Source organism: Mugil cephalus, chromosome 14, assembly GCF_022458985.1.
Source record: "Mugil cephalus isolate CIBA_MC_2020 chromosome 14, CIBA_Mcephalus_1.1, whole genome shotgun sequence".
Lineage (NCBI taxonomy): Eukaryota > Metazoa > Chordata > Actinopteri > Mugiliformes > Mugilidae > Mugil > Mugil cephalus.
Genome location: NC_061783.1, coordinates 10,829,370 through 10,850,211, shown reverse-complemented (window position 1 = coordinate 10,850,211; position 20,842 = coordinate 10,829,370). Strand labels below are relative to the sequence as shown.

Sequence of the window (20,842 nt, the reverse complement as noted above, 5' to 3'; positions counted from 1 at the left end):
TTTCTTACTGTCTCTATCTGCATGTCTCTACATCTCCTGTCCAGCTCCCGTTGTGAAACGATGATAGCTTTTGCAGGCTTGCCAGCTGCGAGATATTTTGCAGCACATGTGGGTCGCAGGGTGTCTCAATACGCTGATAAAAAAAAAAAAGTGGTGGACTTTCACCTGGCTGATTACAGGGTCTGTGGTAGGGTTGTGGGAGAAGCTGGCAGCTTCTACAAAGTGTATTAAACAAGACAAAAGCTCCTCGGGTATGGACGCCCCTTCGTCATACAATAAAGCCATCTGTGGACTTGAGGTTTTTCAGGTGCAGGCTGAAGCATTCATTCATATAAGGCATGCCGTAAACATAGAAATGAAGGCTGAAATATAAGATTTGCGAACAGAAATCTTCAATGACACTAGAGCACATTATTTTTATTAGTTTCCCCTCGTGTTTTTTCTACCTTTTGTCTCTGTTTCTGACAACCTGCCTGACACATCCAGTTACACAACAAGATATACCTATGTCCTGACCTCTGTATCCTCTGTCTGCGGCCAGGGGTCACCAAGTTAAAGCATATTTGATCTGCTGGTTGATGGCCACGGCAAACTAATCTCCAGTTCATCGCAAACACCGCAGAAAGCACAGCACGACAGCTGACGGACGGGGGCATTCACATTAAACATCAAATGATTGAAGGCTGTTTCTTGACAACTGTTCCTTCCCTCACGTTTGTTCTGCACACACACCCATCGCAGGTCCTTTGTCTGGCTCCGAGCTAGATTCAGCCGGTCGCAAAACCTGAGTGATGCAACAGGCTTGTAACCGGAATGGGTGATTCAGACACACATGACAAGGAATGTGTCTGTAGGTCACGTAGTAAGTGGTATGTAATGAGATGCAAATCTGTGGGCTGGTAGTAGGATATATGTCCACACCAGATTTCTGGTGAAAAGGGAAGCCAGCAGTAAAGTCATAATGCATCACAGTTTGTCTGCAGGTTGTAAATCTTTACAAACGAAAAGTTGAAAAGTTACTTCCCAATGTTTCCAAGTGGAGAGATCATTACACACAAGCTTGAGGTCTTGTTTTGCTTCTTGCAGGTCAGAAAACACATCAAAGGGATAGTTTGGGGAAACTTGCACTAGCTTAGCATAAGAACTGGAAACATGGGGAATATGACTGACCTAACTCTGTCCGAATCCACACATAAAGCCGAACATAGTAAAACAATAAAAGCCTTTTATTCTTTTACAATGAGCACAATTATGTTTTATGAAATCTTCACTCAGTGTAATTATTGCTCCTCGTTGTAGGTCAAAAAACAAACCGTGAATTTTTAATTGGCTGTAAAGAGGCGTTAGCTTTTGGTTCCTAAATTTCCCTCTTGCCTGACCTGGATTCGATATCGATTGTCTCAATAAGGTGCAGTAACTGCTATGATAAGACTGTCCTTTTTCTCTCTTGATGTTGATAAGGTCGTTACTGAGTGACTAACCAGGCTGGGTAAATGTTACTGATATAGCCATCATTGAACTGTAAAGACCTTAATAACATTGTTTGTTTGGTCTGAGAGCTCCGGTGGGCAAAGGTTAAACTAACTGTTAAACTAACCTCCTCAGGCTTTTACAACTGACTGATTTTTTTTATTTTTTTTATAGCGGGTAGAACGGTGTATTTAAGGAAACTGTATCTGTTGACGATACATACCAAAAAAATTGACCTTCTTCTCGTCAAGGTTGACATTGTTGTTTCGAGTCACGTACTGGAAGTTATAGCCCCGCTGACAGTCAGCTGACACGATCTCAGCGAGACAAATGAATCTGTGTAATTATTAAAGGCCTTATCCATACGAGGCGTCAACAACCTTTGACTTTTTCTAGGAAAATCAAAAGGCACAAGACTAGTAACACATTAAAGTGTAGAGGTTTGTGTATCGACACTGTAAAAGTGCAAATTTAAGTGTCGGTCCGATATATCTGCGATAATAGCTGCCCTTTATCTAAAGGCCTCGATTCAGTAAATGATTAGGGGAAAGGGAAGTTGATGCCATGCAGGGGATGCCGAGCGTATGAATGACAAGCATGCACCTGCATGAGCGCATTCTGAGTTGCATAAGACGAGAAGATAGCTAGTGAGCTAACTCTAATCCTCTCAGAGCTACAGTCACTGTTCGTCAAGTTCTCAATCGTAGCGCTAATATGTTTATCGCCTCGAGATGCAGTAAACAAGCCAGGGCACAGTGGGTATTGATGACACAGCTAGAAGAAGCTGTAGTAGCTCACTCACAGTACCACACGTGAATGACAGAGTTTAGGCCCGGTGCTACCCAGGAATCATTTTGCTACTCTGTTCCCTCTTGCAAGCTGTTACAGTGACAACTTTTCATTTTCATTTGTTTCACTTTAATGAATGTGGAAGTCGCACGAAATCTCCTACATTATGATCTGGCAGCTGCAACACATTCCTGCGATAGAACGTCAGCCCCCGCAGATAAAGCGCCAAACTGCACGTAACCGGCCACTGTTTTGATTGAGTGAAATATGTGAGGTCAGGATGACAGGACATTAGCGGCGCTGGCTCAGGCCGAACACCGTTAGACTGAAGGGGGAATACCGAGTGCACACTCATTTCACGGCGCGGTTCAGGCCCATCAGTTAAGCCTGATGGAAGGACACAATTAAATTTAATAAGGAGGTGGTCTATGTTATGTGACATATCGAAGGGAGCTCTGTGATAACAGCCCCCGCTGCGGTGCAGGTGGGATTCTGTTTTTATTCTTGCTCCACAAAGGAAAATTTGCTAATGTATCACATAACAACAGTGTTTATATATAAACAGTGGACACAGCTGTTTGGATTATTGGGCTGGGGTTAAGGGTGTGTGTGTGATGGAACAGATGTAAGAGATGGTTGTATCTGGTGCATGAGAGTAGAGAGGGCACCGGTGGAAATGCGGTAGAGCTTTGCTAATAGTCCTTCTCCTGATAAGTTCTTCAAACAATGGTGACGCAGGAAACTCAGAAAGGAGAGAAGACGACTCAGTAGGCGATGTGTAGGAGGCGGAGGGAGGGTGAATGTTAGTCTTCCCACAGAGGAAATACATTGCAAATCAGTCACAGCTGTTCCACTACACTTCTGGGGAGGGGCGCACTGATTATGACATACATGGATCAGGCATAACATTATGACCACCTTCCTAATATTGTGTAGGTCTCCCTTGTGCCTCATCAGCAGATCATCAGGGGCTTTCTGAGTGTGTCCTGTGGTGTCTGGTAACAGGATGTTGTTAGTGGCGGGGCCTTTGGGTCATATGGATTGAAGGGAGGGGCTTCTGTGGATCATCCTACAGTCGCTTGATCAGTTTGGGAACTAGTGTATTTGGAGTCCAGGTCAACACTTGGTTTTTCATGTTTTTGAGCAGTTCTTAAACCATTTGTTTTCTTTTCGTCATTTAGGAAATACACATTATTAATTTAAAAAAAAAGAAAAAAGTTTGGTGTCACTCATACTGCACCATGCAAGAAGCTACCACCACCAGCAATCAACTTATCTTCGGACTGGAAATCCAGATGTGCCAAGAATAGAAATTGTAATAAATAGATAAATAAATGCTCTGTCAAAAGGTAGCAAACTCTACCTGGCAGCACTGTTAAAACTAATCTAGTCATGCATGCAGTGGAATCTTCAGGATGTTACTGCTCCTCCCCAACAAACCTGTTAAGTGAGCGCAACAAGAGGATTTTGTTAAAAGACCAGGCTAACTTTCCAGCTTCTGGCTGTAGCCATGCATCTCACAAACAAAAGAAAGCAGTTGGAACATCACTCTCGACATTAATACCAAAATGCCGGTCAAATCTGATATAGAGGGCAAACAGTTGTTACATGACTGCGAGCATCAAGGATGTTTTGACAAGCGTGTTGTTACAGCTTCCTTCGCCGCCACAGAAACTCTATGACTGATTAACTCTATGACTCCAAGGAGTGAAATTTTAAATTAATGATTGACAGCGTGTTGTTTTGAAGAAAAACACAAAATCCGAGTGCTATCATGCTGTCTACTTTACTGTCTGAACAGCTGTTAATTGTTAAGAATTAGCTGGCAGCCCAAATAGTACGGTTGTTAATGATTCCTTATTTAGCCCATGGCAAGGGGAACCAAACACCACTCTTCAAAAAGTAGTTCATATAATTCCACAATATTCCTGCTGTAAATCAAAGGTCATACACCGAATGAGGATAAATCATTTCTCAGAGCCGTTGATAAAAGTTTTTATTATATTATTATACACAGGCCTTTTAGAGTATATTTAAGGGTACATCAAAGTTTTGTTTTTTATGAAGTTCTTATTCTTATGTTCTTATTCTTAGGAATCAACGTAAAAATAGAGGCTTAAAGTCTATAATTTAAAACATAGTTTTTCTACGTGACTCAGCCTCAGCACTGTGTGTAAGATGAAAATAATATCATCAAGCTGGTTTGGCTTCACTCACTTGTGAAAGCAGCAATGCGTGTTTGCAAGGCTGTCTTCAGAGGCTGTTGGAAATTTAGGCTTTAGTTTTGGACATTGAAGCTGGCACGTGGCAGGAAGAGGGCAGCGGTGCAGGAATTGCTGCAGCTCACTGTGGATTTCTAACAACACAAATGCAACATTTAAAATGCTGCTTCAATCAAAGATGCCACGAGAAAAACTGGTTGACCACAAGAGTTGCCTGACTGGTTTCACGTTTTCTGCATGCAACCGAACGCGCCACACCTCCGAAGGCTCAGTGACGTGGTCTCCAGAATGATGACACAGTGGTTTCAGGATTCAGGATGAGTGACGTCAGCTGCTGGGGGCGGGGCGGGGCGGGGCAGGGCGGGGCCCGGGACGAGGAAGACGAGTGCGACGTGACTATGCCCTAGTTATATTGTTGTTTGTTGTTAACGGGCGAAGCGTGGTGCCTTTTTGTCCTGTTATGTCAGCGTGGTGCACCTTGACACCTAAAGAGTACAATACGGCATACACGTAGTACAGAGAGTTTAATTAGTTCACCAGCTCATTTCCAGGAGAACAACTTATAATAATCTATTGTACCTTTAAGAGGAGTAAACACAGCATACCTGTCGTAGTTCCCTCCAGTCTGCCACTGTACTATGTAAGAGCCTACCTTGTTTTAGAGCAAGGTTACCACTGGTTTAATGTAATTAAATGGGTATTTTATTATTCAATTATTTGTAATTAATACACATTACACATACCATCAACTACCTTGATGACAAGGTCCTCATTGAGCTGTCTCATTACTGTCATGTAAAAATACACACTTACAGGGCCTGTACGGTGTCACACTTTCAAGCATAAAAAAGCAAAACTTTCTGCGATTTAGAACCAAAATCCATCTAAAAACATACGGATCAAATATGACTCGAAACAGTCTCAGTTTACAAAGTTTGTAGCAATTGTAAAAAAGTAAAACATGAATGATTTTTTTGTGTGTGTGTTTTTTGAGCTACTTTATTTCCAAAAGTTGGCATTTTTTTAGTCTAAAAGAGCAAGGGTTAACACAAAGACTATGCAATTCTGATACGGACAATAAGTTTCTACTTTTGCATGTACCTTTTGTTGATAAAAAAAAAAAGAACTATTCTAAGAGCTTTTTTGATTTTGAAGCATTTACTGAAACAATAAAAAGATAAACAAAGTGAGGTAGTGAAGATATTTGTGTATACTCTAGAGACGTCTCTATCAAATGGGAGGAAATGAAGTCTTAAAGCTAATATTAGCACACTTGTCCTGACGCTCCCATGATGCCTCCGGGCCTACTGTAGATGTAAACAAGCGGCAGAACGACTGTCTAGGGATTAGCCCGCAACATGGACACGCACACAAACACATACAACGGGTCACGAGGGCCCACTGCGGCGGTTGTCTTTGTTAATGCGACAGGATAAGGGCATGTGCATGTGGTCGGTGGTGTGTGCAAAGACAATACGATGTAAAGTCAAGAAATCTGTGACACCGAGAGGAATATAGTGGCCTGTTAAAACAAACAGGATTCTACTCAGGAGTACAAGGGATTAAAGCTTGAATCAGTTTACTCAGTCTGTAAATACAAACACAACAACTACATCCCCCGGAGGACACGCAAACAGGCTGCAGTTTCAACAGATAGTTTTATTTATATCTTGTTAGTTCAAGCTAATGTATACACTTTTAGGACATTTGTATAAAACTAAAATCTGAGGCTTTGAACCTTGGAAACAGATTCTAGTCTAGCTGAAACGTCAGTTAGAAAATTAGGGATAAATTAGAAAATGAGAGGCACAGAAAAACAGGAAAGTTTTTTTTTGTCTTCCATCCCTCAGTCACTCAGTCACATGCTTGGTGGTTTCTGTCTGACTGCCAGGCTCAGTCACTGAGTGTAATCTCTGTTGAACAGTCAGCGGAGGGAGGGACGGGAAGATGGAGGACAGGAGGGCTGTGTCGCAATCTAGGTCGTTCGACATTAATCCTGCACGCTGGAAGTATGTCGTGGGCACACCGTGCCAAGTGCTGCTGAGCTCGCCCGACTCCCCTTCCTCGCCTGCTGTTTCTTGGCGGAGTCTCGTCTCATGACAGACCTGCCTCAGTTTGCCCTCGACTCACATGCTCTGATGTTATCTGCAACAAATTCCTGATCTTGATGAGGGCGGGCGAGTGGGGAGGGAAATAATATAGGGATGGAGACGTGGATCCAACTTCAGATTCAGCAGATGACTTGTTCGCTGTGATCACTTCAAAAGTGCTGGATGACGACTGAAACTATTCAGATTTAGTTGGGTTTGGAGGCGCGTGTACAAGCAACAGTTTAAATCTACTTTTGACTGCTGAGCGAGATTAAAGTTTGAGTGGAAAGTTTGCTCTCGTGCAAGAACAGTATCGTAAAAGACCACATCCTGTGGCGAAGAAGAAATGCATCAAATTCCTCTCAAAACTTTTCTTCTTTTTTTTTAACGGGGCTCTAATGTTTAATGTGACTTAGCCATTTAACGTGCCTTACGGCTTAAATCCGCACCAAGAGATAACACTGAAATACTTGGCAGCGTGTGTTCTCTCTGCTTTAAATATTAAACTCTGGCGCTATTTCCAATCTCTCTTCACCACTTAGTCACCAGGCCTGTCAGTGAGACTCACAGGTCTGGTGTTGACTGAGTGGGTGATAAGTTACCACCTGTCCTGCCCGTGTTCATAACTTCCTTGGTGATGGAAAGCGGGACACTCCTCTGTGTGGCTTCACAGCTCAGTCTCTTCGGGAGTGTTTGCACTGCGTTGAACTGTGTCAGGGCGATGTGAATGAGGCCACTGTGCAAGTAGAAGTTTGTGTGCTTTTTTTTCTCCCCCCCTCCACAACGCCTGACTCTTGGTCTCTGCGCCCCGTACTGTAAGCCCCATCTATTGGAAGGACAAAGCAGCGTGACTCCACCCTGCGACGGCTGCAGCTTGTTTGAACCTGCACAACTTTCTGTGTTGGCATTTGCAAATGTATCATTTCGGTGTGTCCCCTTAAAGAAATGTGGTCTGAATATGAGGAGAATCACAGTATGAAATGTACTTAACACACAGTTCTAGTGAAGTGACAGTTCAGATAAGGTGTGCCTTAAATGTGCTGCAAATAGAAAAGCAAACAGATTTCATCTACTACATGTTTGCTCAACTTAGCCTCGCCACTCTGGTCAGTCAACTCAGCGTCATGTCATCCACGATATAGGGTGAACGAGGCCTCGGAGGGGGAACAAGGAAAAAATATGTCCATGGTTGAATGCATCTGGAATACAGTTCTACATGTGGTGACATAAATGACTTAGTGAGGCCTTATTTTAGATTTTAGGTGATAACAGTTGAAGTGTTGTCAAATCCCAGAACACATCAATTACAATGGAAGGCATGTCTTTAATTTTTTGAGTTCAAGTTGACTGAACCTGAAATACTGTGCTGCCACCTTGTGGTCGGATCATTCCGACCTCAAACGCGTCATTAAAATTATTTGTACAAATGGATTAAAAAAACAACCCATGTCAAATGTGCCAAGATAAGTCATTTGTCTCACTGCTCTGGAGTTCAATTAAAAATCAAGTCTTTTTCACGTCTTCTTTCAATATTGAGTTATGCATCAGCAATATTAAACCGTAGATATAAATGACACATGGGGTCATCTATGAGACTTATGTGATTTGAGAACGCATGTCTATGAAAAAAAAAATCTTCTCAAAAAGATCAAACATTGAAAAGTGCAACATGTAAACAGGAAGGACATTTATACCATCAGAAACGCAGACCATCATGGGTAAATGCTGGTACGGAGTAAGTGATGTAACTGTTGCTTGGGCCGGTGAAATAAGGATCATGACTAGCTCCGGTATAGACGGGATAAGAGGACTCTGTGCACACAGGCCTCTTCTTGAAGGGTTTAGCATACTGACTAGCAGTGGGTCCGTGGTGTGTGCTGCCTCCTGCTGAGCAGATGGGGAAACTTGCAGCTGAAGTTTGAAGGAGAAGTTCCTCAGAGTCCCAGCTGATGCTCCTCTTTGTCCCAGCTCGTCTGTGTGTGGACAGAGGCTGCTGCTCCACTCTGACCTGGACACTGGACAGAGGAGAAGCTCTGGAGGCCTGAGCAGAGGGGCCGTCTCTCTTCAGGAGGGATTCAATGGAGAAAGGACTGCTGAACTTCACCTCACATCTGATCTGAACATCTCTGCAGGCTGCAGGTTCAGGAGATCGGACGGCTGAGCTTCCCTCTGATGCTCTGCTCAGGTTCTCTGCTTCCACTTTGGAGGCCAACTCAGGGAAGAGCTGCAGGATTCCTTTAAAGTGACGACGCACCATCTTTGTAGTGATCTGACTGCAGTCCAGCTTCCAGTAGTTTCCCTTACATCTCCGTGACTCAAGGACTATTGGAATCTGAAAAATAAAAGAAATACACAGTTTAGTTAATGCATTTAGTCCTTAAAGTAAAGTAGTTCATTTATTATAAAAACTTACCTTGACAAAACATTTGTGGGTTGATAAGCAGATTCTGACGTTGTTCTCAGATTTTCTGTCTTTACTCATTAGTGGTTCCATCGTGTCCATCAGCTGCAAAACACCAGGTTGTAATTAGAAGATGTAAATAACAAGTGATACCTCATGCTGAAGATTTCTTAATGAGGAATAAAATAGTTTTTTACCTGATTGAAAGTGAGCATGTTGCCTGGTGTATTTCGGAGGATGACGGCAATCTTTGCCAGATATGTGGTGGTCTCTCTTAACTGAAGTAGCTGGTGCAGCTGATCTCCCAGCTTCTCTTTCTCGTTCATCTTCTTTGCCGAGGGGAGTCCCTACAATGCGCTGCAGGTGACAACCCCAGTGAGGGCTGATGTGGTCCACGCTGGATAGAAGCTCTGATGGAACAATAGGACATTAAAGGCTGTGCACTGCAGGTCAATGAGCAACCTTTCATGAGATGATAAGATGAATACAGGAGGTGAGGCCAGAGGTCATTACTCAGAAGCTCATTTGCATAAATAAATATGTTTGAGATTCTGACTTTAAATCAAACCAGACATCTATAATACAAGCTAAACAATGAAGTAGGAGAAAGTACTTCAACCACTGCTTTGTAAATTAAATTGTTATACTGTTTAAGGTGCAGTTATTTTTTATTTTATTTTTTTATAATATCCATATCTCATCCTGAACATGTAATCAAATTGAAAATGCAACAGCGGTTTGGTAAAAAGGGAGATTTGTTCGTAGTAAAGAGGCTACCCGGAAAACTACACCACATAACTTTCCATAAAGCATGTGAATTTAACTTGAAACCATTTGTGTTAGTTTGAAAATAAAAACTTAAGGATTTACAATGTGCACTGAAACAGCTCAGCAGAGTCTAATCCTCAAATTTAAATTATACCAGCACATCACATATGTGCATTTATGTCACTTTTAGTTGATGTAAGAGAGAAGACAGGGATGTTTTTCTCCGTAAAGGCTGCTCTGATAACACAGACTACACATCCGAGTGATCCAATGAGCAACTTAATCACATTCCAACACTTTACACATCTTTCGCCTCTCCTTCCAAAACAAACCTTTTGTCTTTTATAATGACAAGTACATTTACATCAGTGATCCTCATTCAAATTCATCAACACGTTACCTGTGTTCAAGGCTTGGTGGAAAAACAGCTTCAGAAATGGGCTCAGATGAACGGCTGAGACAGGGTCACACCAGCTGGTTTGACTTGTCTTTGATTGGAAGCGCTGAGCTGATCTGGGGTCTGTTTGAAAAAAAAAATAAAAAAGTTTATTAAGGTATCTGGATGATGCTGCAGGACTGTAATAAGTCAATCAAGATGTAAGGGTAGTATTGAATAAAATAAAACTTGCAACAAATGCCTAGAGTTTTTCTGTTTGAATTAAACTGCCATATCCATGAGAGCAGCGTAGTACTGATAAGAGAAACAGACACAGTGCCTTCAGTGAGGTTTTTAATTTATCTGTGATAAAATCAAAACTGTATTCTGAATCGAAATACACCATCAAAAGAACTGGTTCTCTGCCAAGGAGAAAAAAAAATAATTTCTTGGCTTTATTTATTTATTTTTTTCATCTAATTTCCTGACAATACATAATTAACTGATGACAACAAGACTTAGTTTCCACTGACATTTTATTCCCACATTTATTTTTTGTCTTAGGTATCATTATCTTATTAATTTCACCGGGTCCCACATATTGGAATATTCTTCGACAAATTGTCTTATTTCTTTGTTTATTGATCTCATTGTCTGTACTTACACTTCTACATTTGTATTGTTGGTTTGAGGCCGTGTGATTTTAACTGTTTTGCATCTATTATTTGTACTTCTCCCTAAATGTGTTCAGATTTAATAAATAATAATTTAATCTTAGATGTTATTCTGTGTCTGTCCAACACATCAGATCATAGTTTTATTGTAATAATGTTAAAATAAAAACACATGGCTTTTTAATTCAGCGGGAAAAAAAGAAAAACTGAAGTGAATGTGACTGAGGTCCAGATGAGGTGTAAATTGCTGGAATGCGATTGAAGACGTTTCACATTCAGGTCAGCTGTGTTATGTTTGTTGTAACTGTTACATTCCAGTGACCGACGCCTCATCAGTCATTGATTCACTCTGTTGTGAACGAGCACACTATAGTTTAAACTAGATTTATTCACCGAATATTTAAATTAAAACAACTGCTCAGATAGACAACACAGTCTCTTTGAAACTTCATAAAATATCATTCCTATAAATTAAAATCAGTGAGGTGTGTTCTTCAGTTTCCAAAATATAGTGAATTTCTGCAGGAAATAAAATAATTGCAGCCTCCTTACAGAAATAAGCCCAAATAGCTTGTTATAGACTTTAATAAGAATCTCCTGTTGTAAAAGACCCAAATAAATTTATTGAACCACTATTTTATCAACACTATGTAAAGTCTTCTGCTATTTGAACCACACATGAAACTACAATGATTGTAGGTGTCAACACATTAAGTCACATGTAGAGGATAAATGTTCATGCCCTCATTTAATATAAATCGCTGAAACTGGACTAATAATTTCTATACTTATTTGACAAGCACTTTCGTATTTTTTGTGTCATGTGGAAGATGGTTAAGTGTGTTTTACATGAGCTACACAACTTATTATCATGTCCATAATCCTGTGTGATAACATGTTAAATGATAACAACATGAGAGGATACTGACTGTGGAAGGAAGTTTCATGTGGAGCACGTTTATTAAATGAAACAAAGTGTTTGTCTGAAAATGAAACCACCCACAAAGAACACGTGTTTTCAGCTAGTTTATATGTTTGTAATATTTGAATAGTGTTTTAAAAAAACTTGAGTCATAGAGACAAAATGAAACTCTCCTTCACATGGATCATCTTAGAAACATTGATTTTAATATTAATGTTTTTAGTAAAACTAGGCAGAAAATCAATAATGACTTGAGGGATTTTTACAGAAATATCTGAACTTTAGAGAATGGACTGTTACTGTGATCTCTGGCTCCACCTCCAGCGTTAATGGCTCGTCCTTTGAATAGGTGCTCATTAACCTGCAGTGCACACCCTCTAATGTCCTTTTGTTCCAGCTAGGCTTATATCCAGAGCTAAACCCTTCAGGTCCACATCAGCACTCAGTGAGCTTTGGGTCAGAAGTCTCCAACAAACAAGATGCAGATCAGGACGGAGAAGTTTGGAGCTCAGCTGTCCTCCATTGATCCGACTGTCGCCGCTCAAAGAGCTGCGCTCATGAAGCGCACCACCTACCTGGCTAAGATCGCCTTCGTCCTCCAAGATGCTCCATGCAGGATGCTCCCTTTCACTCAGGTAAGAAAGAGCCAAGACATCTGAAACAACCAGCGCAACACAAGAATTTAAAATTTAAAATCCTCTTTAACTTGATGTTTTGCAGTTGATGGACAAACTGGAGCCGCTACTTTGTGAAGAGAGAAAATTTGTCGAGAACAACATCAGAGTCTGTTTGTCAGCAAACGGGTGTTTTGTCAAGGTAAGTTTCGTATTCTACTGTTTATATTACACCAGCTACTTTACTTTAAGGACCAGGTGACTACTGACTGCTGTCTATTAACTGAACTGTGCTGGTCTTATTTCCAGGTTCCAATGGTCCCAGATTCACCGAAAAGTAAAAGGAACTACTGGAAGCTGGACTGTAGTCAGATCACTACAAAGATGGTGCGTCGGCACTTTAAAGGAATCCTGCAGCTCTTCCCTGAGTTGGCATCCAAAGTGGAAACAGAGAACCTGAGCAGAGCATCAGAGGAAAACTCAGCCGTCCGATCTCCTGAACCTGCAGTCTGCAGAGATGTTCAGATCAGATGTGAGGTGAAATTCAGCAGTCCTTTCTCCATTGAATCCCTCCTGAAGAGAGACGGCCCCTCTGCTCAGGCCTCCAGAGCTTCTCCTCTGTCCAGTGTCCAGGTCAGAGTGGAGCAGCAGCCTCTGTCCACACACAGACGAGCTGGGACAAAGAGAAGCATCAGCTGGGACTCTGAGGAACTTCTCCTTCAAACTTCAGCTGCAAGTTTCCCCATCTGCTCAGCCGGAGGCAGCACACACCACGGACCCACTGCTAGTGAGGATGCTAAACCCTTCAAGAAGAGGCCCGTGTTCTCTGAACCCTCATTTCCCATCTATCCATCTAGAGACAGTCCTGCTCCTTGTTTCACCAGCACAAGCAACAGTTACATCACTTACTCTGTACCGGCATTTACCCATGGTTCTCTGCGTTACTGGCTGTAATGTGTTTTTGTACCTGAGCACTCTGCAGCACTTTTCAATAAACATTGAAAAAAATAATAACTGGTACGCGTTGTATTTACGTGGCATGGTGTACATCAACAGAAAATGTTAATAATAGCACCAGTAAATTATAATATACTGTACATTACAGCATTTATGATGTGAAGATCTAGTGTATTATTATAATAGATGCTCAGGAAGCGCTGCCTTCTCACAGGATATTACCATCAGAGACAATGGCTGAGATAAATGGGGTGACACACAGTGTAAAGTGGGTGCTCAAACATGAACAATACAGGTTTGCTCTGGAAGCTTTTGGCAACATTCCAGCGATTTTCACCTCATCATTCAGTATCAGGGGACGTTCACAGAAACAGCTTGTATTTATTAGGTCAGTGTGAGCCACTTTTGTAAATATTATCATTTTATTCCAAAAATTCATCCTGCATCACTTAATATAAATTGTCTGAATAACCATTCAGACAATTTATATTAAGTGATGCAGGATGAATATTTACAAAAGTGGCTCACACTGACCTAATAAATACAAGCTGTTTCTGTGAACTACAGCTGTGGGGAAGTCAATGTTCCTCTGTCTTAGTCCATGTTTTAACAGTCTTGTATCTTTACCCTATGATGTCAGGTCAAACAGACCGTGGCCTGGCTTGGCTCGGTCTTTATTGCTGCTGCTTACTCTCCTGTGTAGGTGTGGCTAGGAGTGTCTGGATCTGGAAGCGTAGTTCCCACAATCCTCCATGCTGTTTACGATGACACACCTAGGAGAGGGGCCCTGATGGAATGGGAGAAGCTGTAATTTCGTGGAGCAGCACGTGTTGTTTTATGGCTTATAGTTTATAGTTTTATAGTTTTTATAGAGTTTAAATAAAACAGTAAAACAGCTACAATATGTATGTTTAATGTGTCACTGAGCTACTGTGACGAATAATCTCCCTTGGGAATCAGCAATGTCTGTCTAGGTTTAAATCTAGTAAGTGTCGACCAACTGATAAATATCAAATGAAAAATATTTTAAAGGTTTAGTGAACAGGTTGTATTCATGCCCTGTTTCTGTAGAGAACCTATCAGCTCAGGGAGAGCGTAGGAGGCCTGAGGACTTTGTGTCACCTCAAAGTAGTTATTGCGTCTTTCCAGAGAAGAGATAACTTATTTGTTGCTGGGTAGCATGATGTGTACTGAAGATAACCCACTGCTGTGAAGATAATCCACCGTTGTGTATGAGTACGGTTTCTGTTCATTGTTCTATCTCTCCCATAACCTTGTGTTGTGTGAGATTCTGTGCACTGCTGGAGTAAAGAGACACTGACTTCACTAAAGTGATACCAATAATCCACAGTCACAGAAAGGACTTGACCTAAAGCTGAATTTCCTTTCCACCACTGAGGGGCAGAACACAACACAACATTTAACCTCCTACTACTTCCAAATATTCTGCATATTTTACTTTTAATGCTTTACACAGCATACATATGCATATAATACTTACTAAATAGTGGTACAAATTCAGTGCATGGTGATACTTATAGATATATATATACTTACTTATATACTTACTTATATACTTATATAATTATCACTTGGACTGTGGTAGTCCTACAGTGAAATTATTAAATTATTAGGCATGGTGTGTATCATGATTTCCTGCTAATACCATGTCTTCAGTAGAAAAATTAGGGTTAACACGTTCATTTTTTGTTTTGTTGTTTGTTTTATTAGCAAAAATATAAAGCTACAAATTTGTACAGTACAAAAGTACAAAACACATCAGAGCCATAGACGAAGAGCACTGTGATTGAAGGCTGGTACAGAGTAAGTGAGGTAACTGCTATGCGGGCTGGTGAAATATGGATTTGTTGCACTGACAGGGACTGAGGGTTCAGAGTACACGGGCCTCTTCTTGAAGGGTTTAGCATCCTGACTAGCAGTGGGTCTGTGGTGTGTGCTGCCTCCTGCTGAGCAGATGGGGAAACTTGCAGCTGAAGTTTGAAGGAGAAGTTCCTCAGAGTCCCAGCTGATGCTTCTCTTTGTCCCAGCTCGTCTGTGTGTGGACAGAGGCTGCTGCTCCACTCTGACCTGGACACTGGACAGAGGAGAAGCTCTGGAGGCCTGAGCAGAGGGGCCGTCTCTCTTCAGGAGGGATTCAATGGAGAAAGGACTGCTGAACTTCACCTCACATCTGATCTGAACATCTCTGCAGGCTGCAGGTTCAGGAGATCGGACGGCTGAGTTTCCCTCTGATGCTCTGCTCAGGTTCTCTGCTTCCACTTTGGAGGCCAACTCAGGGAAGAGCTGCAGGATTCCTTTAAAGTGCCGACGCACCATCTTTGTAGTGATCTGACTACAGTCCAGCTTCCAGTAGTTCCTTTTACTTTTCGGTGAATCTGGGACCATTGGAACCTGAAAATAAGACCAGCACAGTTCAGTTAATAGACAGCAATCAGTAGTCACCTGGTCCTTAAAGTAAAGTAGCTGGTGTAATATAAACAGTAGAATATGAAACTTACCTTGACAAAACACCCGTTTGCTGACAAACAGACTCTGATGTTGTTCTCAACAAATTTTCTCTCTTCACAAAGTAGCGGCTCCAGTTTGTCCATCAACTGCAAAACATCAAGTTCAAGAGGATTTTAAATTGTAAATACTTGTGGTGCGCTGGTTATTTCAGATGTCTTGGCTCTTTCTTACCTGAGTGAAAGGGAGCATCCTGCATGGAGCATCTTGGAGGACGAAGGCGATCTTAGCCAGGTAGGTGGTGCGCTTCATGAGCGCAGCTCTTTGAGCGGCGACAGTCGGATCAATGGAGGACAGCTGAGCTCCAAACTTCTCCGTCCTGATCTGCATCTTGTTTGTTGGAGACTTCTGACCCAAAGCTCACTGAGCGCTGAAGTGGACCTGAAGGGTTCAGCTCTGGATATAAGCCTAGCTGGAACAAAAGGACATTAGAGGGTGTGCACTGCAGGTTAATGAGCACCTATTCAAAGGAAGACGAGCCATTAATGCTGGAGGTGGAGCCAGAGATCACAGTAACAGTCCATTCTCTAAAGTTCAGATATTTCTGTAAAAATCCCTCAAATCCCTCTGTCTCTATGACTCAAGTTTTTTTAAAACACTATTTAAATATTACAAACATATAAACTGAACTGAAAACACATGTTCTTTGTGGGTGGTTTCATTTTCAGACAAACACTTTGTTTCATTTAATAAACGTGCTCCACATGAAACTTCCTTCCACAGTCAGTATCCTCTCATGTTGTTATCATTTAGCATGTTATCACACAGGATTATGGACATGATAATAAGTTGTGTAGCTCATCTAAAACACACTTAACCATCTTCCACATGACACAAAAAATACGAAAGTGCTTGTCAAATAAGTATAGAAATTATTAGTCCAGTTTCAGCGATTTATATTAAATGAGGGCATGAACATTTATCCTCTACATGTGACTTAATGTGTTGACACCTACAATCATTGTAGTTTCATGAACATGTGTGGTTCAAATAGCAGCAGACTTTACCAGGATGTTGACATAGTGTTGATAAAATAGTGGTTCAATAAATTTATTTAGGTCTTTTACAACAGGAGATTCTTATTAAAGTCTATAACAAGCTATTTGGGTTTATTTCTGTATGGAGGCTGCAATTATTTATTTTATTTTCTACAGAAATTCACTATATTTTATAAACTAAAGAACACACCTCACTGATTTTTATTTATAGTAATGATATTTTATAAAGTTTCAAATAGACTATGTTGTCTATCTGAGCAGTTGTTTTAATTTAAATATTCAGTGGATAAATCTAGTTTAAACTATAGTGTGCTCGTTCACAACAGAGTGAATCAGTGACTGATGAGGCGTCGGTCACTGGAATGTAACAGTTACAACAAACATAACACAGCTGACCTGAATGTGAAACGTCTTCAATCGCATTCCAGCAATTTACACCTCATCTGGACCTCAGTCACATTCACTTCAGCGAGCTCAACAGAAAGAGTTTTTTTCCACTAACACAGAGGTAATTATTTCAGGGGTTACTTTTTTTTTTTTTTAGATGTTTCTTAAAATGGCAAGCATTTTTATTTAAACATTATTATATAAAATCATATTTGTGTGTGTGCTGCATGTTGATGTTGTGTAGGACAAATGCTTTAGTACCTAAAATTAATTTTAATTTAGTTTTAATAGAAGATAACACATTTAGGGAGAATCCTCCTTTTAAATATACCAAAGAAGAAATAATAAAGGCAGATGCAGATACACACCCTACAACAACATTATGGTATGTAAAAATGAACAAAAACAACCAAAACTTTTTTTTCCCACAAAACCTTGACCACAGCTAATGTGCTGATGAATCAGAATGAGGATCACTGATGTAAATGACCCTGTCATTGTATGGGACAAAAAGGCATCAGGTTTGATTATGAGGGGAGATGACACATGTGTGAAGTGTTGGAATGTGATTAGATTGTTCACTGGAATGTGACCATCACTCAGATGTGTAGTCTGTGTTATCAGAGAGAAAAATACATGCATGTAGTGTCTGTTACATTAACTTAGAAAGGTGAAACACTGCAGTCTGAGTAACAGCACACATCCAGATAGACTTTCACTCTGCTGCAAAATGCTTACCTATCAGGTATAAAGCACAGAAACCGGCTCACAGTAAGTGACTTGACTGTCGTCTCTGCAGGTGAAATAAGGTGCAGGGTATTTGAGGAATGACGGTTCAGTGTACCGGCCTCTTCGTTGTGGGATTAAGAGCATTAGCCATTAGCAGCGTGCCCATGATACATGCAGCCTCCTGTCGAGCGAAAATTTGAAGCAGCAGAAGCTCTGGAGGCTGAACTTCACCTCACATCTGATCTGAACACCTCTGCAGGCTGAGTAGAGTATCCAGGGAAGAGCTGCAGGATTCCTTCAAAGTGACAGCAGACCATCTTATCTGTGATCTCACTGCAGTGAGTTCCAGTATTTCTTGCAGGACAAAATAAAACTTTTTTGGTGCAGAAGTTGTTGAAGAAATTTATGTTTGACATTTCCAGGCATAATTACTGTAAATGATACGCTGTGATCATCGTACTTAAGTCATGATACGATACTCATTGCTTTTAACATTTTGAATTGTGATAACATAGTATGTGCTGGGATAAATTGTGGCATGGTTTCAACTGCAAATCATGGCCTGAAAGGAAAGCTTTTCTACTCTAACACCCGCACTTCTGTTTCAGCTGCTTCCAGCTGCCTCCTCCACACACCAGAAAAACAGCACCATCTAATAGACGGAAGCAACTATCTTTTATTGTCCTAACAAAAAACAAAAAACAAAACATATTTGCAATCATTTATAAATTTTCCATTCCACTGTGCAGGACACAGTGATTTATTCAAATATCCATGCTAAGTGTGTGTGTGTGTGTGTGTTATAGATGGCCACACGCAGAGGCGTTTGCTTCCATGAGTCCATAGAGACTGTGCATGTTGTAATGTATGCACTGCTTCTGTTGAGCCGTGTCAAACAGAGTTTTAGATCTCAGCAAACCCTTAAGTGCACTGGAAAAGAAAAAAAAAAGACAGCTTTACACTTTGAGACTCATATCTTTTGTATTTGTGTGTATATGTGAAATTTGTTGTCTCCCACCTGGGGTGTAAGGAGGATTTTCAAGAGGGCTTGATGGACAGCCATTGGTCAATCCATCTAAGAAGTTTGATAGCTCATTCATGTCCTAAACCAAAGGAGACGACGTCAGGGAGAATATACAATAGTTCCTTTAAGTGAAGGTCACTGCTTCCTCTTTGTGCAACACTGTCTTCAATCCATAACTTACAATCCATAACCCATCGAATGGCACATGGAACTTCTGCAAGTCGTTGTACCACCATTCAGATGTCACTTTGTCGGAGAAATCAGGATATGCTGTCAGACCTGGCCCAACCTAAAAGAGAATAGGGAAAAAACACAAATGTTAATTATACCACAGACACTTGACCTCTGTGACAAAGTTTACAAAGTTTCGCAGCAGAACTTTGCCTTGTCACAAGATGGTCAATGCAATTCGCTTCTCCTGACCATAGTGACTGATACAGTGTTGCTCTGCTCAACACCATCACACTCATACCCAGTGAATGAGATGATGAACCTGTTACCCCTCATATAGCACGATGGCTACACAAACAAAGACACTCTAAGGCTCCTTGAGAGCGTCCCTGCCTGTGGGGTCTCCTGGTGCAGGATGCGGTCACAGGTCCACTGTCCAAAAGCACAGGCCAGGCACAGAACTGTCAGAGACTCTGCAGAGTCTCTGCAACGCACCCATCGGGTCTCTGTGCTAGTGTGCAGCTGATCTGTGACCCGGACCCCCCTCCATACAGTCACTGTAAGGAGGGGGGTCCTCATGCATCCGTCAGGATGACAGATTCTGCCAGATGACTGATAGAAGACCTGTATTTAAAACCTCGGTTCCTCCGTGGCCTTACGTCATGATGACTTCGTGATGACGTCATCAAAGAGCAAGCCCTGTTCGTTTCCATGGTAACTGTCAACTATAGAAGGTATCACTGCCGCTTTGGGCCACGTCCTCCCGAGTGCATCAGTAAATACAGCGAGACCGGGAAAAGATGTCAAAATAAGGACAATTGAATTAATTTATTCTAATATCAGCAGCCTTTTGAAAGAGCGTGGGTTTGACCGGTCCATTCTTCACGTCATCAACAACAAACTGAAAGCGTTTAAAAAAAAAGTAAGTTACGCCATGCCACCGATTGTTTATCAATGTAGGCGATGATGCATGAGGAAGGCTGACTTTTCCCCTGATGCTCTGCTCAGGTTCTCTGTTTCCACTTTGGAGGCCAACTCGGGGAAGAGCTGCAGGATTTCTTTAAAGTGACGACGCACCATCTTTGTAGTGATCTGACTACAGTCCAGCTTCCAGTAGTTCCTTGTACTTTTCGGTGAATCTGGGACCATTGGAACCTGAAAATAACATCCTGCATGGAGCATCTCGGAGGACGAAAGCGATCTTAGCCAGGTAGGTGGTGCGCTTCATGAGCGCAGCTCTGTGAGCGGCGACAGTCGGATCAATGGAGGACAGCTGAGCTCCAAACTTCTCCGTCCTGATCTGCATCTCCTGAACTTTTTTTGGTGCAGGAAGCTGTTGAAGAAATTTATTTTTGACATTTCCAGGAATAATTACTGTAAATGATACGCTGTGATCATCGTACTTAAGTCATGATACAATCTTCATTGCTTTTAACATTTTGAATTGTGATGACATAGTATGTGCTGGGATAAATTGTGGCATGGTTTCAACTGCAAATCATGGCCTGAAAGGAAAGTTTTTCTACTCTAATACCTGCACTTCTGTTTCAGCTGCTTCCAGCTGCCTCCTCCACACACCAGAAAAACAGCACCATCTAATGGACGGAAAAGCAATTATCTTTTATTGTCCTAATAAAAAACAAAACATATTTGCAATAATTTATCGATTTTCCATTCTGTGGCATCGGCCACTGTGCAGGACACAGTGATTTATTCAAATCTCC

General features: G+C 41.3%; 3 protein-coding genes and 1 long non-coding RNA gene across 4 annotated transcripts; 1 reads left to right on the top strand and 3 right to left on the bottom strand.

Moving 5' to 3' along the window:
* Positions 1 to 7,875: 7,875 nt before the first annotated feature.
* On the bottom strand, positions 7,876 to 9,362 carry LOC125020217 (forkhead box protein H1-like). The gene is made up of 3 exons (XM_047605527.1): positions 9,170 to 9,362; positions 8,985 to 9,077; positions 7,876 to 8,903 (listed from the first exon to the last, which is right to left on the bottom strand). Exons 1-3 carry the CDS (start codon positions 9,296 to 9,298, stop codon positions 8,268 to 8,270), a joined length of 858 nt encoding a protein of 285 aa, XP_047461483.1. The 5' UTR covers positions 9,299 to 9,362; the 3' UTR covers positions 7,876 to 8,267.
* Positions 9,363 to 12,158: 2,796 nt separating this feature from the next.
* LOC125020280 (forkhead box protein H1-like) lies at positions 12,159 to 13,280 on the top strand. Its single transcript, XM_047605627.1, has 3 exons — positions 12,159 to 12,347; positions 12,433 to 12,528; positions 12,636 to 13,280. Exons 1-3 carry the CDS (start codon positions 12,192 to 12,194, stop codon positions 13,278 to 13,280), a joined length of 897 nt encoding a protein of 298 aa, XP_047461583.1. The 5' UTR covers positions 12,159 to 12,191.
* A 1,782-nt stretch (positions 13,281 to 15,062) lies between these two features.
* On the bottom strand, positions 15,063 to 16,139 carry LOC125020279 (forkhead box protein H1-like). The gene is made up of 3 exons (XM_047605626.1): positions 15,984 to 16,139; positions 15,803 to 15,898; positions 15,063 to 15,695 (listed from the first exon to the last, which is right to left on the bottom strand). The coding sequence occupies exons 1-3, from the start codon at positions 16,137 to 16,139 to the stop codon at positions 15,063 to 15,065; spliced, it is 885 nt and encodes a 294-aa protein (XP_047461582.1).
* A 2,605-nt stretch (positions 16,140 to 18,744) lies between these two features.
* On the bottom strand, positions 18,745 to 19,714 carry LOC125020253. Its single transcript, XR_007114181.1, has 3 exons — positions 19,129 to 19,714; positions 18,942 to 19,026; positions 18,745 to 18,853 (listed from the first exon to the last, which is right to left on the bottom strand). It is a non-coding gene; the product is annotated as an uncharacterized LOC125020253 (long non-coding RNA).
* Between the last annotated feature and the right edge of the window lie 1,128 nt (positions 19,715 to 20,842).

Excerpts from the sequence above, each read along its gene's own strand:
- LOC125020279 (XM_047605626.1), bottom strand. The coding sequence starts at position 16,139 with ATGCAGATCAGGACGGAGAAGTTTGGAGCTCAGCTGTCCTCCATTGAT. Across the intron at positions 15,899-15,983 it reads GGATGCTCCCTTTCACTCAG|TTGATGGACAAACTGGAGCC; the intron begins GTAAGAAAGAGC and ends GATGTTTTGCAG. Across the intron at positions 15,696-15,802 it reads CAAACGGGTGTTTTGTCAAG|GTTCCAATGGTCCCAGATTC; the intron begins GTAAGTTTCATA and ends TCTTATTTTCAG.
- LOC125020217 (XM_047605527.1), bottom strand. The coding sequence starts at position 9,298 with ATGAACGAGAAAGAGAAGCTGGGAGATCAGCTGCACCAGCTACTTCAG. Across the intron at positions 9,078-9,169 it reads ACATGCTCACTTTCAATCAG|CTGATGGACACGATGGAACC; the intron begins GTAAAAAACTAT and ends GGTGTTTTGCAG. Across the intron at positions 8,904-8,984 it reads CCCACAAATGTTTTGTCAAG|ATTCCAATAGTCCTTGAGTC; the intron begins GTAAGTTTTTAT and ends TTTATTTTTCAG.
- LOC125020280 (XM_047605627.1), top strand. The coding sequence starts at position 12,192 with ATGCAGATCAGGACGGAGAAGTTTGGAGCTCAGCTGTCCTCCATTGAT. Across the intron at positions 12,348-12,432 it reads GGATGCTCCCTTTCACTCAG|TTGATGGACAAACTGGAGCC; the intron begins GTAAGAAAGAGC and ends GATGTTTTGCAG. Across the intron at positions 12,529-12,635 it reads CAAACGGGTGTTTTGTCAAG|GTTCCAATGGTCCCAGATTC; the intron begins GTAAGTTTCGTA and ends TCTTATTTCCAG.